Below are 19,501 nucleotides of genomic sequence, written 5' to 3'. Positions count from 1 at the left end.
AATTATTAAAGTCAAGTTGACCTTAGCCTATAAATTTTTTCTTTCATGTTAATATACACATTTTTAAGTCAAATCACATAATTATAAGGACAATACGACTTCATTGAAAAGTTTATCGACTTTTGGACAAGGAAAATAACATTATTTTAGAGAAATGCGTCTTCTATGCTAAGCAAAATTTGTATTCGTATTTTAAAGATATGAAATCTTTGACCTCCCGACAATATTTTTTTCAGTGTATGACATTCAATTTAAAATTTTAAATTTAAAATTTAATTTTTAATTTAATTCAAAATTTAAAATTTAAAATTTAAAATTTAAAATTTAAAATTTAAAACTTAAAATTTAAAGTTTAAAGTTTAAAGTTTAAAATTTAAATTTTAAAATTTAAAATTTATAATTTAAAATTTAAAATTTAAAATTTAAAATTAAAAATTTAAAATTTAAAATTTAAAATTTAAAATTTAAAATTTAAAATTTAAAATTTAAAATTTAAAATTTAAAATTTAAAATTTGTAATTTAAAATTTAAAATTTAAAATTTAAAATTTAAAATTTTAAATTTTAAATTTATAATTTATAATTTAAAATTTAAAATTTAAAATTTAAAATTTAAAATTTAAAATTTAAAATTTAAAATTTAAAATTTAAAATTTAAAATTTAAAATTTAAAATTTAAAATTTAAAATTTAAAATTTAAAATTTAAAATTTAAAATTTAAAATTTAAAATTTAAAATTTAAAATTTAAAATTTAAAATTTAAAATTTAAAATTTAAAATTTAAAATTTAAAATTTAAAATTTAAAATTTAAAATTTAAAATTTAAAATTTAAAATTTAAAATTTAAAATTTAAAATTTAAAATTTAAAATTTAAAATTTAAAATTTAAAATTTAAAATTTAAAATTTAAAATTTAAAATTTAAAATTTAAAATTTAAAATTTAAAATTTAAAATTTAAAATTTAAAATTTAAAATTTAAAATTTAAAATTTAAAATTTAAAATTTAAAATTTAAAATTTAAAATTTAAAATTTAAAATTTAATTTAATTTAATTTAATTTAATTTAATTTAATTTAATTTAATTTAATTTAATTTAATTTAATTTAATTTAATTTAATTTAATTTAATTTAATTTAATTTAATTTAATTTAATTTAATTTAATTTAATTTAATTTAATTTAATTTAATTTAATTTAATTTAATTTAATTTAATTTAATTTAATTTAATTTAATTTAATTTAATTTAATTTAATTTAATTTAATTTAATTTAATTTAATTTAATTTAATTTAATTTAATTTAATTTAATGGAATTGAATTTTATTTAATTCATTATGTGACATTGTGACTTTTTCAGTTGAATACGAAAAGCAGAGTGACCCAAGTTTCTTTGCATAAGAGAAAGCTGATCTATCTCCATCCTCCATATTAAAGTCATTCTATAGTAAATATGCGATTTTATCTCTTTGAAATAAATTATCTACTTAAGGAAAACAAAAACAACTTTAAAACACTTTCTGTTTTATTTGCATTAGTCTAGGAAAGCTATGGTTATAGGTTAGGTAACTAATAAAAGCTTATATCTAAACTTACATCTGCTATAGTTGCACTTAACCCTTTTAGGAATACAATCCATCTTCAGGATTTGAAACAAGAAAACAAGAAGTATAAGACCCACCAGAGGCCCGTTGTATATGCAATAATTATTGCATTTCCAAACCAGTTCGTGATGATGTGGAACCATCACTGCCATATGAGGTATTCAGGGAGCTGCTACCACCCCCAGATATATAAGCCAAAGAACTAGGTGGGGTATTACCCATGAGACCACCACTATTGCTGCCATTACTATTAATGGCATGCTTCATATTGGGTGGTGTTTGTGGGGGAGTGTCGGGTTGGATTTCAGGAAACCCCAAACGTCCCTGTTGCTGTTGGTGATGATGATGATGATGATTGGATGAACCACTTGAGCTATATTGATGTTGGTGCTGATGCTGGTTACCCGCTGTCATATGCATCATATTCGATGTGGCAGGTGAGATTGACGTATTCATTTGTGGGTAATTACCTCCACCGGAGGGACCACCGCCATAGCCAGCTGTGACCGGTAACCGCGAATAGGGTGAAGCATTCACATAATTACTCATCATGGATAGAGGTGAATTATTAGCTAGTTGATTATTCATGGCCAGGTTATTCGAGTAATAGGCCGCTGCAGCAGCGGAAGAGGCCGCCGATTGGGGAGCCATTGCTTGTTGCTGTGGCGTTTGTCCATTATTCATGTAGGCTGCTGCTGCCGCAGCTCCCACCAAGGAGGGTGGTGGAGTTTTATTTGCTACTGTATCAGCTACACTCCATATTTTGGGTTTTGTGGCCGGTATTGGTATGCCACACTCATCTCGGCCCCCATAACCTCCTAGGCTACCCTGTTGTTGTAAGAGTTGATGTTGTTGTTGCTGGTGATGATGTTGTTGCTGATAGTAAAGACTTTGTGAAGGATGCGAAGGATTGTGACTTTGGTAAGGATGATAGGCATTGGGATGATGACCACTTGGGGCTCCAGCACCGCCACCGCCACCACCACCATATAACGATGCGGTATTGTAATTTTCCAATTGTCTAGCGGCGGTTAGATTCTCTGGTTTACGGTCCTCTTCATCGTCATGCTTTAAATCAGTGAGCTTAACATTACTACTATGATGGTCATTGCCTTTGTGTGGCTCATGTTCTACAATGGAATAGAAAAGGAAATAAAGCAGGAAAAAGGAAATTAGATATATGGTAAAACACAATGTATCTCAAAGGAGGATATAAGAATTTGTTTTTCTTAAATCTTTATCTAATGCCACTTAACGTTGACATCTTAACCTTCCAATTTTGTGTTTTTGTGGGGGGATGAAAAAGTTAAACTGCTCGAAAAGCTTGCCGTCTTTTTATGTCAAAGTCAAGTGTTGTCATCTTCCAGATTTTGAAGGAACTTTCCACTCAAGCCGAAAGGAAGGATGGCCGTTTAGAGAGAGAGAGAGAGAAGGATTTCTTTGTTAGTGATTTAAAGGTGGTGACTTCTTCCTGGGAGGAATAGACAATGAAAAAACGAGCATATCCTCCCCACAATCAAGGCGGTGGGTGGACATTCAGAAAATTTATTTTCCTTTTTTCCCCCAAAGTTATTTAATTATTTAATTTCACGGGGTTAGTCTCGTTGATTGATGGTGTGATATGATTAAGCCGTTTAACAGAATCTGCTGAAGGATGATTGCCAGAAGAAACATATTTTCAATTTGTGATTAGGCTTATGTGGAGCAAACATAAATCTTCCATTAGATTGCATTTTTGATTATGGGGGGTTGTTATTAGAGAATTGAACATGAATGAATGAAATCACTATATATTTTTAAAATAATTCTATTGAAAAAGTTTTTTGTTTTATTTTGTGTAATTCGTTGTAATTCTACTGTCACTTCCTTTAAAGATTATAGAAAAGAAGTAGCACTCGATATAATCGACTTTTGAATTGAGAATTACCTCATATACATGCCAAAAAAAAACAACAATTTCTTTTCTCGGAAACGAAATTTCATATTAATGAAATTTTCTTTTGTTGGCAAGTGTTTTTTTAATGCCACAAACAAAATTCATTGGATCAAAATAAATCTTAGCCCAAATTTAAAGGCCCCGCTGCCCTACGTTTTTCTTATTATTATTTTATTTTTATTTAAGTAAAAAAATAATTGAGAAAATATACATAAAAAAATAAATACTTTTAGATAAACGAAATTCTCTTTTCTTATAAAGTATTTTCTTTTATGATAAGCGAGACAACGATTGTCCTTAATTTTTTTTAAATTGGCTATTGGAGACAATTTTTACCACCAAAAGAAAACTTTGCTAGCCTAAAATTTCATTCCTCAAGAAAAGAAAATTCTTCTTACTGTGTACTTATAATACAAATAAGAATTCCGGTTGTTAAGCAAATTTAACATTTTTGGTTCACAAAATTTTTTGCAACTACATACGAAAGAGGAACGAAATTTTAGACAGATGGAATTTCCTTTTGTTATGAAGTATTTTCATTGAGAACAAATTAATTCGAATTTATGACAAATCTCATAATGATTATCTCTAATAAGTTTTATTTGCTTTTAAATAAATTTACAATTTCAAAAAAAAAACTTCGTTTGTCTACAATTTCATTGTCTAGAAAAGAAAACACTTCTTTTTCGTCGACTCTTTAAATTCCAAGCCAATTTCACATTCACATTTTCTTACAACTCACCTTTAAGCAACTGTTGGCCATACATCGATCCAGATCCTGAATTGCTACCACCCGTCAATTTATTCATATCACTTTTTTCCATCTCCTTTTCATCATCGGAAAGCATGGCATCATCATCATCGTCTTCGGTACGATTCTTTGGTTCCCAAGTCATTTTATTCTCCTTCTTTAAACGGCGACGGGCATTTGCAAACCAAGTGGAGACCTGTGTCAGTGTCATCTTGGTGATGATGGCCAACATGATTTTTTCGCCCTTTGTGGGATAGGGATTCTTTTTATGTTCATTTAACCAGGCTTTTAGTGTGGCCGTAGATTCGCGGGTGGCATTTTTGCGTCGAGAGGCCAAGTCATAAGATGCTCCATATCTACAAAGGGAAGGAGACAATATGAAAAAAAAAGTTCTTATTAATAAAGTTTTTCAAATAGCGTAGATATTATTATAAGTTTAATATTCTTATAATAAAAATGCTGGAAGTTTGCTAAAGTGTAAATGAATGTGTCCATCATAATGATGCTCAACATTTCTTTCTTTAAATTCTAAAGTGTAAAGAGCAGCATATTTCATAAACCATCAAAAATGTGGTAATTATATTTTCTATTAAAATTCTAATTGAAATTGAGAATATATTTAAATAAAAGACATTAAATTCAATTAAATTAAATTTGTCCAACGTCTGAAGGCCAAAATTTGTGTCACATGTAGCCAATTCGAACAAATTTAAAATTTTATTTCCGAAATTTTTTAATTAAAATTAAAAAAAGGTGTAACCAATATATCATATATCTAACATATGTCAGCAAGTGTTGGAGCATTGACCTACGGTGGTTGGCAGATCTAAAATATTTCAGGTATAGATGACACTATGTTAGTGCAGTTTATGCGAACACGGTAACAGCGGGAGCAGCCTACTAAATGGCCAATTTGTCCTAAAATACAATACAGTGCACTCTCGGTAACGTGAACTAATTAAAACCAAGAGAGTTCACGTTAGCGAAAATGTTCATGTTAGCGAACTTCAGTGAATTTCAAAACAACAAATAGTCATATTCGGGAGTTTCACACGATCTAGAGTGACAGTCTTTTAATTTTGTTATTAGTAGTATTAAAAATTTAATATAATTTCATGAAAAAATTTAAAAAAAAAAAACAAGTATATACTGCCGTAAGAGCGGCCAGGCCGAATCTTATGTACCCTCCACCATGGATTGCGTAGAAACTTCTACGAAAGACTGTCATCCACAATCGAATTAATTGGGTTGTAGTATCTTAAAACTTCTTAACATCGTTTTCTAAATTGTGAGTTAGTCCATACGTAAGTTAGTCCATAGGTAAGTCTACAAATAATTACGAATCGATATGGACTTTTGCACGGTACGTAGAGAACCAGAATTGAAATATGGGGGTCGCTTATATGGGGGCTATATACAATTATGAACTTGATATGGACCAATTTTTGTGTGATTAGGGATCGATTTATCTGAGGGCTATATATAACTGTAGACCGATATGGACCTAGTTAGGCATGGTTGTTAACGGCCACACTGTTAGAAAAATATGGTTTTCATATGTTCCGATATAAACATAATGTGTTGCGGGCACAATTTTTAAACACAATATATTTAAGTGAAAACATTTAATGTTCCTAAACTATTACACAATGTTTGGGACACATATGTTAATATCTTAGAATATATTATGTTTGGGGCATGAATGTTACATAAAAATAATATGTGTGAATGTAAACATATATAAATTTACAAATTTCGAGTAAACATATATATGTTGTGATACTTTATTCGGAGAGCGACAGAGAGAGTTAGTATAGAGAAAGAAATAGAGATGGAAACCGGGAGGGTTGAATAAAAAGATATCAATTTCTGTGAAACCGCTTGTATGTTGTTTCGGAAAACTGTTTCATGATAAGGCCAAAAATTTAATATGCTTAAGTCTAAATATTATTTAATTTGAATATTAGAATGAGTATTCGGAATAAAGAGAATAGACATTCGGAACCAAGAGAATAGACATTAGAAAAAAACTCACATATTTGTATTACAGAAAAAGATGCGAAGAACTCAAAAATTTCGTGGAAGTGAAAATTATGTGAAGGAATGAGCACAATTCTTCCAAGCATATACTATTTCTGGACTCAAAATGCTTCCAAACATATAATATGCTCACATAAAACAAACATATTAATGTTTCGGCAGTATCCAATAATATATGTGCTTCCTGCGAAATATGTTTGGAACATATGTTAAAGAAGCGATTTTTTTTTTAGGGTGCATATACAAACACAATGTACCAAATTTCAACTGACTCGGATGAAATTTGCTTCTCCACGAGGCTCCAAAACCAAATGTCGGAATCGGTTTATATGGGGGCTATATATGATTACACTGTTAGAAAAATATGTTTTTCATATGTTCCGATATAAACAAAATGTGTTTCGGGCACGATTTTAAACCACAATATATTTAAGTGCGAACATGTAATGTTCCTAAACTAACACTAAATGTTGGGACATCTATGTTAATATGTTAGAATATATTATGTTTGGGGCATGAATGTTTCATAAAAATAATATGTGTGAATGCAAACATATATAAATTTACAAATTTCGAGTAAACATATATATGTTGTGATATTTTATTCAAAGCGACAGAGAGAGTATAGAGAGAGAAATAGAGTTGGAAACCGCGAGAGTTGACGAAAGATATCAACATAACACAGCGAAAGAATCAAAAGACAACAATTTCTGTGAAACCGCTTGTATGTTGTTTCGGAAAACTGTTTTATGATCAGGCCAAAAATTTGATATGTTTAAGTCTAAATATTATTTAATTTGAATAAAGAGAATAGACATTCGGAACCAAGAGAATAGACATTTGAAAAACAAACTGCATATGTTTTCGCCTTGAGAGCAGCATTTTATGCATGTGTGAACATGTGTTTTGTTTATCATTTTGGCATTATGGGCACAATTTTTCGTTAAAATAAATCAGGGGTATTCATAAAAATAACGAAAGGGCACTATACTCTTTTTAGAGTTGGGACAGTAAAATGAAATAAGGAGGAAATAGTGAAAAATTACACAGTAAAATGTAAAAAAACAAACTTTAGTTCCTCTTTATTAAAAAGTAGTCCACGAGGAGTTGACGGACACCATCAAATATAAAAGCGGGCATTAAGTTCGAGTTTTGCAGCTAAAACAATTTAAAAAGTTTATTTTCTTTAAAATGAATTATTAAAGAAAAATAAAAGGAATTTTAGAGCGATGGTGTTAAATGCTAGTAAAAAACTGTTCACTCCTAAATAAATTTATGTTTATATTATAAAATTATGTATGTATGTTTATACTCGACTCCACGTTCTTTTGTTAGTGTTTGAATTCCTTCCAAATTTTAAAGTTTTGTATATAAACAGTTTTTTATTAAAAAATTGTTATTTTTGCAATAAAAAATAATATTTTAAGCAAAAATCAGCCAATTTCGTTTATATCAAGCACTGTTACTGACTATAAATCTTTAATAACACACATTTCGAAGTTTCATTTAAAAAAAAATTAATATAGTATAAATATAAACGTGTAAATTAAAAAAAAAAGAAACAAAAAAAAAAGTTCGGTCGGAGCAGGGATTGAACCCACGACCCTTTGTATGCAAGGCAGACATGCTAACCACTGCTCCACGTGGCAAACAAATGTATGTTTCTGTTAAATAATGCTATGTTTGCATGGGCTCGTGGGCGCTGCAAACTATGCTATATAAATGTAACTTAAAACGATAATTATCTACTGGTGACTATAACAGCTACGTAGCCCAGTGGATAGAGTGTTGGCTTACAAACTGTATGGTCCTCGGTTCGATTCTCCGTGCAGGCGAAAGGTAAAATTTAAAAAATTTATAAAAGTGAATAATTTCTTCAACATTATTTGTATTACAGAAAAAGGTGCCAATAACTAAAAAATTTCGTGGAAGTGAAAATTACGAGTATGTTAGGGAATGAGCACAATCGTGTTTGGGAAAAATTCTTCCAAGCATATAATATTTTTGGCTCAAAATGCTTCCAAACATATAATATGTTCACATAAAACAAAAATATTAATGTTTCGGCAGTATGCAATAATATATGTGCTTCCTGCAAAATATGTTTGGAACATATGTAAGCAATTTTTTTTGAGGGTGTATGGACTAATATGGACCATTTTTGTTATGGTTCTTAAATACCATATATTAAAATAAATGCTTTATAATAAAGGGCAATTTCACGTTCTTTGTGCGTATTTTCGGTTTTAAATCTTTTCACTGTAAGTAGGAGACGTTTCAACAGTGTCACTTGACTACTTGCTATTTTATATTCCCCCCATTTTTTTGCCACCTTATTCTACAAAAAATTACGGAAAAATTCTATAGTAGCCTAAGGGGAACAATATTATTCAATAACATTAAATCCCTTACCATAGAACAAGAAAGAAAAGAAACTTTCGATATATATCGCAAAAGTTTGATATACTTATGGAAAAAGAAAATCCAGCAAAGCAAAGAAATTAAAAACAAACAAAAAAAAAACGGTACAACAAATCCTATCTAAAGTTGTTTTCAGTACTCAATTGTAGCAACTTTTCTCCCGTAGATTAAATTCAATAAAAATGCTGATAAAACTTATAAAAAAACGTAAATCTTACAAAGTGCATCGTGCTGTATATTCTGTAGTAGATTGTTCTTATCGTTTAATCATAAGACTGGCTCATTTATTTACGATGTGTTGAAAGATTTGTCGAGGATTTAAATTGGATGTGGGGGAAAAAATAAAATAACATTAATACGATTTATGTCATTTTGGTATATTGCCACTATTTCAAGTCATATTTAAACAGCTATGTGATTCCTTTATATAATTTCTGTCCATACGATTATAAATCATTTGGTTTCATGTACAATGGAACATTTGAATAATGTTTGTCCATTGAGTTGGTGACATTTTGACTTACCCATATGCAAAGGTTGGATCGTATGAATAATAACCAGTGGTTGGTTGTAAACCAGCTGTTGACCAAGCTGCAGCAGCAGACATATCCGAGCCGCTCGTCGATTCTTTCAAGCTATAGGGGTTACCCTGAAAATGAATGAGAAGGGAAATATTTTTAAATGCGTTTTCTTGTTTTAACTAAGAATTTAGTCTATCTAAACTACTATTTTATACAAATCTCAACCTTTTTTATTTTATTTATTTTGTTATTGTTTTTGTGAATATTAACCATTTTTTTTTCAATAAAATACACTCTCATGTCTGGCATCTTTGCAAACCTCTATTAGATGCCACAAGCCACAGGTCATAGTTATCAGATATTGCATTCAGTCAGGCATCAATGAATTTTATAATGAATTTATATTTTTATCAAATAGAAAATATGAAGAAAATAAATATTTACTCGTCAACGTGAATACGAACTGCAATCAAGCAAAACTAAAAAACAAAATCAAACGTTGCCATTTAAAATATTTAATTAAAAAGCCATAGGATATGACACAATTCATGCTACTACTAAAATATTTTTTCTCAAACCATAAAATAATTGAATAAACTCAAAAAAAAGTGAACCCTCTATTTCACTAAAGCCAATGTAGCTTTAATGTAACCATAAAAATATGAAATAAATAATCTTTTATTTGCATAAACTCATGACCTTGAAAGCCTGACTAGAAATTCTAGAAATCATAAAAAAAGGACGATACAATAAGGTCAAAATTTTTCTAAAGTAATTTTACTTTAGTTCATTGAATTATTATGTTTTGGAGAAAGTTGGAGAGTACAGGAACTCTAATAATTTTTTGCATACGTTAGTTAAATGAACTAAAAATCGCGAAAACAAATTATACACAAATGTAGCATTAGAATTTACTAAATTTGTACTTCTCTCAAATTAGTTCATTATTTCTTTAAATATGTAAATTTTACTACAACTGCGTCCATCATGAACTTCGTATGCCACAAAGGACATTCTTGCAATTTTGAACTCCAATTTTTTTTCCTTCAAACTACAAAATGTTCCTTAAAAAGTGAACTGAAATTAATTATATCTAAAAATTTATCTTGAATTTGTCAAAAAAATATTTATTTATTTTTGTGATATCGGCGTGATGTCAGCATTTGTAATACTGTTTAGTTAAAATTTTCTGAAAATAATCAAAATTTTCTAAAATTAATAAAAAAAAATTCTAAAATTTCTAAATTATCCCGGGTGGGTTCACTGTTTTTTTTTTCAATATAAGGAAAAATGAACTTGGTCTAATGCTATTAAAGTTCCAAGAACTGGAAGAGCCCACCAATGCACAAAAAATTTTGTCTGGAAAGAGCCAAAGGCAACGTGGCCAATTTCCGAATTTAGTTTTTTCCGATGAGAAATTATTTCAAATTTTGAAGTTTTTGAAAAAAAAATGATCGAGTTTACCTGCCAAAAAAATCAGATGAACATTTCCACTTTCGATTGGCCAATCGATCGCCGACGGATGGCAATAGTGTGGGCCGCCGATGGTTGCTCCCCGCTTGCATTTATTATCGACCTTGGGATCAGAACATTTTTGGGAAAATGGTAGTATTGAAGCCCTGGGCAGACTTACAATTCAAAAGCAGACCATGGGCATTCCAACAGAACTCAGCACCACGGTTGTCACAATTGGTAGAATTCTACCAAATATGGTAGATTTTTTACTGTTTGGTAGATTGGTAGAATTCTTGATGTTTTGGCACTTCGCAAATTTTTATAGAAATAAAATTTTGACAAAATTTTCTAAAAAATGTTGACAAAATTTTCTTAAGAAAAAAATGTTGACACAAGATTCTAAAAAATGTTGACAAAATTGTCTGAAAAAATGTTGACAAAATTTTCTTAAGAAAAAAATTTTGACACAAGTTTCTAAAAAACGTTGACAAAATTTTCTTAAGAAAAAATTTTCACAAAATTTTCTAAAGAAATAAAATTTTAAGAAAATTTTATATAGAAATAAAATTTTGAGAAAATTGTCTAAAGAAATAACGTTTTGAGAAAAGTTTCTATACAAATAAAATTTTGAGAAAATTTTCATTAGAAATAAAACTTTGAGAAAATTTTCTATTGAAATAAAATTTTGACAAAAGGTTCCCCAGAAATACAATTTTGAGACAATTTTCATTAGAAATAAAATTTTGAGAACATTTCCTATAAAAATAAACTTTTAATAAAATTTTCTACATAAATAAAATTTTGGGAAAATTTACTATAGATATAAAAGATTGGCAAAATTTTCTATAGAAATAAAATTTTGACGCAATTTTCTATATTAATAAAATTTTCTATTTTCTATAGTAAAAAAATTTCTATGGCAATAAAATATTGCCAAAATTTTCTATGGCAATAACATTTTGCAAAAATTTTCTATAGAACTAAAATTTTGGCAAAATTTCCTTTTTTTATTTCTACAGAAATAAAAACAAGTATATACGGCCGTAAGTTCGGCCAGGCCGAAGCTTATGTACCCTCCATCATGGATTGCGTAGTAACTTCTTCTAAACACTGCCATCCACAAACGAATTCCTTAAGTTGCGGTAACGCTTGCCGATGGCAAGGTATCTTAAAACCTCCTAACACCATCTTCTAAAATGTATGTAAGTCCATACGTGGTATATATTAAATCAAAAAAGATCGATCCAATACGTATATAATTCAGTTTGACAAATTATACATAAAATTTTGATAAAATTTTCTACAGAAATAAAATTTTAACAAAATTTTCTATAGAAATAAAATTTTCACAAAATTTTCTATAGAAATAAACTTTTGGTAGATTATTTTTGGCTCGAGTGGCAACCATGATTATGAACCGAATAAAATTTGAATAACATTTTCTATAGAAATACAATTTTGACAATGATGAAAATTTTATTATGAACCGAATAAAATTTTAAAAAAAATTTTCTCTAGAAATAAAATTTTGACAAAATTTTCTATAGAAATAAAATTTTGACAAAATTTTCTATAGAAATAAAATTTTGACAAAATTTTCTATAGAAATAAAATTTTGGTAGACTATTTTTGGCTCTAGTGGCAACCATGATTATGAACCGATATGGACCAATTTTTGTGTGATTGGACCAATTTTGGTATGGTTGTTAGCGACCATATACTAACACCACGTTCCTAATTTGAACCGGATCGGATGAATTTTGCTCCTCCAAGAGGCTCCGGAGGTCAAATCTGGAGAACGTTTTATATGGGGGCTATATATAATTATGGACCGATATGGACCAATTCTGGCACGCTTGTTAAAGATCATATACTAACACCATGTTCCAAATTACAACCGGATTGGATGAAATTTGCTTCTCTTTGAGGCTCCGCAAGCCAAATCTGGGGATCGGTTTATATGGAGGCTATATATAATTATGGACCGATGGGGACCAATTTTTGCATGATTGTTAGAGACCATATACCAACACCATGTACCAAATTTCAGCCGGATCGGATGAAATATGCTTCTCTTAGAGGCTCCAAAAGCCAAATCTGGGGATCGGTTTATATGGGGGCTATATATAATTATGGACCGATATGGACCAATTTTTGCATGGTTGTTAGAGACCATATGCCAACATCATGTACCAAATTTCAGCCGGATCGGATGAAATTTTCTTCTCTTTGAGGCTCCGCAAGCCAAATCTGGGGATCGGTTTATATGGGGGCTATATATAATTATGGACCGATGTGGACCAATTTTTGCATGGTTGTTAGAGACCATATACCAACACCATGTACCAAATTTCAGCCGGATCGGATGAAATATGCTTCTGTTAGAGGCTCCACAAGCCAAATCTGAGGGTCCCTTTATATGGGGGCTATACGTAAAAGTGGACCGATATGGCCCATTTTCAATACCATCCGACCTACATCGATAACAAATACTTGTGCCAAGTTTCAAGTCGATAGCTTGTTTCGTTCGGAAGTTAGCGTGATTTCAACAGACGGACGGACGGACGGACGGACGGACGGACATGCTTAGATCGACTCAGAATTTCACCACGACCCAGAATATATATACTTTATGGGGTCTTAGAGCAATATTTGGATGTGTTACAAACGGAATGACAAAGTTAATATACCCCCATCCTATGATGGAGGGTATAAAAATGATTAAAAACTGCAAAATAAATTTTTTTAAATTGGGAGATTTTTTGGTATTTTTTTTTTTTAATTTGGTAGATTATTTTTGGTACTAGTGGTAACCGTGCTCAGCACGCGTCAACCAAGAACGGTTAAGAAAATCGGTTCCTTGCTTGATTTTTACTGCACCATGGCAACCAATCTATATTGCGCTTGGGGCATTTTGCTGTGTGCTTGCTTTGTCGGCCTTTTGAAAGATAACAAATTCGAAAAAATTTAAACTGATTCTAAAATTTGATATTATTCTCGATATGGAACAATGAAACAATATAATGTTTTTTTTTTGCATTACATATCAGCCACCCTGTAAACACTGCCAGAGACAGAGACATACCAGACATATTTCCTTATAGAAACCCTACCAAATATTTGTAGTAGGCGTTTGAGGAATGAATAAAAACTGTCAAATAGTGGCTTTGTTTGCCACCTTCCCCCCTCCAAAATGAATTGCAATGTTAAAATACAAATGTTTTGGCGAATCAATGGGTGGGTGTAAAGTACAAAATACCCCAATCCCAAAACCTTAACGAAACGGTGAATAATTTTAAATAAATTCTCAAAACAAAACAGAATGTCATTGAATACCACATCGCAATGGCTGGCGTTTTCACACTGTTGTTGTCAATAAACGACCAAACGAAAAGATGGGAGGTGTTATTTTGTTTTTTTTTACTCCGTTGTGTTTTCTCACTCGGCTCTGTTGTTTTGTCACTCTATGTCTATGATGGGTAAACTCATTCTTTACGAATAAGTGGAAGGGTGGAGGAGAGGAATGAATATTGCATTGCACAGTTTGGTTTTTATTTTTTTGTTTTGTTTTGCATTTTTTGCCACAGTTTTTGTAATCGTCAATGACTAAATATAGTTAACTTGTTGTCGTTGTATTGAGTAAATACAGTGAAAACAACAACAATAATAATAACAACAATAACGACAATGACAAAACTTTTATAGAGATGTTCAGACATGTGTTTAACATTTCCAATAGTAATAATATTAAAAGGTCTTATATATAGAAAAATGAATGAAAAAAACGAAAACTAGGGAGAATTGGTAACCGTAGATGTAGGATGGAGTGGGTGTCCCGAATACTCCGCAAAAAAATTGTGAGAAAGATTTACCAGGGCCAATGGCCAGGTGGTATAATCACCTTGCCATTTATATGTACTTGAGTAAGTGCATATAAATACCATTTCTTTACAAAAAAAATGAGCTAACGAAATATTTTCATTGGCACAACGAAAATTTTTGTTTGGGATAAATGTCGATTTGCCTCGATTTTTCAAAAATTCCAAATTTCATATGTCGAATGGGATTACGACTTCGATTTTTCGTCATCCTTTTGTTTTATACCAACCACGATAAAATAGTGATGGGGGTATAATAAGTTTGTCATTCTATTTGTAACACATCGAAATATCGATTTCCGACTACATAAAGTACACGCAAAGAAAAAACAAAACGTTTGGAAAACGTGTACCGAAAACGTTTTTCTTGTGTTAGAGTTTTTTGAATTGCATCGAAAATTTTAAACTTTTATCACCAAAAAAATTCGTTTGTTACAAAATTTTTATTTTTTCAACAAAAAAAAGTTATTTTTGAAACAACAACACAGTCCATTTCGTTTATATCAAACACTGTTCTTTTCTGACTTTAGGTCTTTAATAAGACACATTTTACAGTTCACAATTTAATATACTACAATGTAATGCTGAACATTTTTTCGGAATCTTCCGAACATATCTGGAATATATGTAAAAAAAGACAAAAAAAAACTTTGGTCGAAGCAGGGATCGACCCCACGACCCTTGGCATGCAAGTCGGACGTAGCAACCACTGCTCCACAGTGCCAAACTAAATGTTTGTTTCTGTTAAATAAACTTTGTTTATTCGGTTCGTGGGCGCCGCAAGCTATGCTATATAAATATAACTTATATGGATATTTATCTATTGATGACCATAACAGGTACATAGCTCAGTGGTTAGTGTGTTGGCTTACAAAGTGCATGGTCCGCGGTTCGATTCTCCGTCCAGCCGAAAGGTAAAAAAAAATTTTTAAATTTATAAAATTGTATAATTTCTTCTACATTGTTGGTATTACAGGAAAAGGTGTTAAGAACAAAAAAATCTCGTGGATGTGAGGGAAAATGCAATTAGCAAGAAAACAATGTTTTTTTTTTTTGAGTTTGTCTTTATGAAATTGTTTTTACATCCTGGAAAAGAATAAACGTTTATCACACAAAGTATATACTTTTCTTCCAAATACACTTCCTTACAGCGAAAAGCAAATGAGAAACGAACTTTGTTTGTCTAAAATTTCGTTTGCGAGGAAAGAATTATTTTTTTGCGTGTATATACTGTATTCTTGATCAGGGAGAAATTCTAAGATGACATAACCATGTACGCCACAGTCTTCAATAATGAAGCTACCATGCTGAAATTTTGTCTGCAGGCAGGACAAGTTCGAAGATCGACTATATAGGTCCAGATTTTGATATAAACGATTTGGGATTTTGAGCGTTTAGAAATTGGGGTCTTGAGCGTCTAGAATTTCGAAATCTAGAGGTATTTTGGTTTCATAAATAAGTGTACGGAATATTTATGGTGTGATTCGATCCACATATTGATATAGCTCCCATATAGCGTGATCTTCTGATTTGGCTTCTTAGACTTCTAGGTACAATTTTTATCCGATTTTCTGGAATTTTAAAATCTAGAAGTATTTTGGTTGTATAAATAAGTGTGCCGAATATGGTGTGTATCGGTCCATGGTTTGGTATAGCCCTCATATAGCCCGATTTCCCGAATTGACTTCTTGAGCGTCTAGACAACCGAATTTTTATCCGATATGACTGAAATTCAATGTCTGCCGGTATTTTGGCTCAATACCAAAGACAATAGAGAAAAGAAGATGGGAGATTGGCTGCTGAGAACATCAAACCATTTACGGTGCTACTAGGTCCATACTTTTCGTTTATCGAACTAAACGCGTATACGACAAGTATTGATATAGCATTAATATGCAAATAAAAAGAAATTGAGTGCAGGAAATAAATTTCCATAAACGAGAAAATGTAATTTTTTTTGTTGCCTAACATTTAACATTGTTTCATTAAGAAAATTAAGTTTTTCATTTAAAAAAATAAAAATAGAAACCAAATAAAAAATTACAAACATGTATTGATCCAGCACCGTCAATGCAACATTTGGTGTGACGTAGGCCAATTGCCCATCTTATTATCTTTATTGTTTTAGGTCAATACATAAGTACGCCGAATATGGGGCGTATCGATCCCACTTTGACTTCTTGGGCACTTTGACTTCTTCCGTAATTTTTATCCGATTTGCCTTAAATTCAATTTTTTTTTTTGGTCTGTAAATACCAGTAGCGATTATGGTATGGATCAATCCATGTTTTGGTATAGCCCCCATGTGTTAAGTCTCCCGATTTGTGTGATTGGTTTATATTTGACTGTAAATTTTGCATTTGAATGTGAATAAATATTTTGTTTATTGTATCAACAATCGTGGACAAAAACAAACGGCAACAACGCCAGAAATGATCCCAAAAGTGAAGGCCAGATTTGATCGAAATCACCGCCGCAGTGGTACAAAACTTACTCGTGAGCTGAACACATCGTGAGAACGACTGCAACACTTATTGAAAAAATGAGTTTGGACTAAAGCCATTGAAGTTCCAAAAAGAGCTCACCGATACATAAAAATCAGTTGAAAATGTACACCTTCGATTGGCTACCAGAGCTCAAAGGCAGATAAGTAATGTCATTTTTGAAGGAGAACATGGAACATTTTTGCCGCAAAAATGCTATTTTGTCTTCAAAAATGTATATGGTTGGGAGCCACCGTGGTGCAATGGTTAGCATGCCCGCCTTGCATACACAAGGTCGTGGGTTCGATTCCTGCTTCGACCGAACACCAAAAAGTTTTTCAGCGGTGCATTATCCCACCTCAGTAATGCTGGTGACATTTCTGAGGGTTTCAAAGCTTCTCTAAGTGGTTTCACTGCAATGTGGGACGCCGTTTGGACTCGGCTATAAAAAGGAGGTCCCTTGTCATTGAGCTTAACATGGAATCGGGCAGCACTCAGTGATAAGTGAGAAGTTCACCAATGTGGTATCACAATGGACTGAATAGTCTAAGTGAGCCTGATACATCGGGCTGTCACCTAACCTAACCTAACCTAATAGTGTGGACCGCCATAACGGCCGATGGTCTCTCCCCGCTGGTATTCATCGACCGTAGGAGCGATATAAATGACGAATATTATCGGGAATATGTTCTAAAGACAGTATTGATTCCGTAGGGAACAAACATTTCAGTCTTAGACCTTGAACATTCAACAGGACTCTGGAGCATCGTACCTAGAATGCGACAACTAATAATGGCTTAAAAAGAAGGTTCTTCGCTTTATTTCTACCGCGGATCTCAATTCGATCTTAACATATTTTTCGCCTGAAACATTTTCGAAAGTAAGTTTGGCACTAAGAAATAACAAAATTTCGATCATCTCGGGCATGGGCCAAAATCACGGTTGACACAGTTGGTAGAATTCTACGACTGTTTGGTGGATTGATAGAATTCTTGATGTTTTGATAGATTTTGCGAAACATTCCTCTCCACAAAAAAGGTACTTCAATTCTCTGCAAAAAAAAATATAATTTAGGAAAATTTTACTATAGAAATAAAATTTTGACAAAATTTCCTATAGAAATAAAATTTTGACAAAATTTTCTATAGAATTAAAATTTTGACAAAATTTTCTATAGAAATAAAATTTTTACAAATTTTTTTAGTAATAAACTTTTGACAAAATTTTCTACAGAAATAAAATTTTGACAAAATTTTCTATAGAAATAAAATTTTGACAAAATTTTTTATAGTAATAAAATTTTGCTAAATTTTCTTTAGAAATAACATTTGGACAAAATTTTCTATAGAAATAAAATTTTGAGAAAATTTTCTATAGAAATAAAATTTTGAGAAATTTTTCTATAGAAATAAAATTTTGAGAAAATTTTCTATAGAAATAAAATTTTGAGAAAATTTTCTATAGAAATAAAATTTTGAGAAAATTTTCTATAGAAATAAAATTTTTACAAATTTTTTAGTAATAAAATTTTGACAAAATTTTCTACTGAAATAAAATTTTGACAAAATTTTCTATAGAAATACAATTTTTACAAATTTTTTAGTAATAAAATTTTGACAAAATTTTCTACAGAAATAAAATTTTGACAAAATTTTCTATAGAAATAAAATTTTGACAAAATTTTTTATAGTAATAAAATTTTGCTAAATTTTCTTTAGAAATAAAATTGTGACAAAATTTTCTATAGAAATAAAATTTTGACAAAATTTTCTATAGAAATAAAATTTTGACAAAATTTTCTATAGAAATAACATTTGGACAAAATTATCTACAGAAATAAAATTTTGACAAAATTTTCTATAAAAATAAAATTTTGACAAAATTTTCTATAGAAATACAATTTTGAAAAAATTTTTATAGAAATAAAATTTTGTTGTTGTTTTTTATTTCAGCTTAAAACCATACATTGACTAAACTACAAGAGTAGCTTAACCAACAGAGGAAAAGAATGTTTGTCAAATTTATTTGGGCAAAGCCCTAGAGACTGCAAGATGGTTGGATGGACGCACGTTTCGGAATTCCCACATTCCTCATCAGCATCCTCTACTTGCAGCAAAACTATCAACCAATTATCAGAATAAATTCAGGCAGTTTATTAAACCCAACAAAAACCACACTTGAACCCTCCGAAAAAAGGTTTTACATTTATAGCTGGCTTATGCCGAAATAAATTCGAAACAAACATATCTCTTTTCCTATGCCACTGTCAAATCATCGATTTGAATTCACATGGCTGGGTTTATTTTGAGCGTGCCTCCTCTTCTTTTTCCATTTGTTTTGTTTTGTTATTGTTGGTTTTGTTCTTTAAGCATTGTTGTTGTTTTTTATTTCAGCTTAAAACCATACATTGACTAAA

General features: G+C 30.6%; 1 protein-coding gene across 1 annotated transcript in view; it reads right to left on the bottom strand.

The window, feature by feature from the left end:
- Positions 1-1,503: 1,503 nt before the first annotated feature.
- Positions 1,504-19,501, bottom strand: part of LOC142236250 (homeobox protein caupolican-like) — a 59,351-nt gene continuing 41,353 nt past the window's right edge. Inside the window, exons 3-5 of the mRNA XM_075307520.1 lie at positions 9,273-9,397; positions 4,279-4,643; positions 1,504-2,730 (exon numbers count right to left, since the gene is read on the bottom strand). Coding sequence (XP_075163635.1) covers positions 1,703-2,730; positions 4,279-4,643; positions 9,273-9,397 — 1,518 coding nt within the window. The 3' untranslated portion in view covers positions 1,504-1,702. The remainder of the gene's footprint in view (positions 2,731-4,278; positions 4,644-9,272; positions 9,398-19,501) is intronic.

The sequence above is a fragment of the Haematobia irritans genome, chromosome 4 (genome assembly GCF_050003625.1).
Source record: "Haematobia irritans isolate KBUSLIRL chromosome 4, ASM5000362v1, whole genome shotgun sequence".
Lineage (NCBI taxonomy): Eukaryota > Metazoa > Arthropoda > Insecta > Diptera > Muscidae > Haematobia > Haematobia irritans.
The sequence above is the reverse complement of the archived record's forward strand: the minus strand, read 5'-3'. Positions and strand labels throughout refer to the sequence as shown.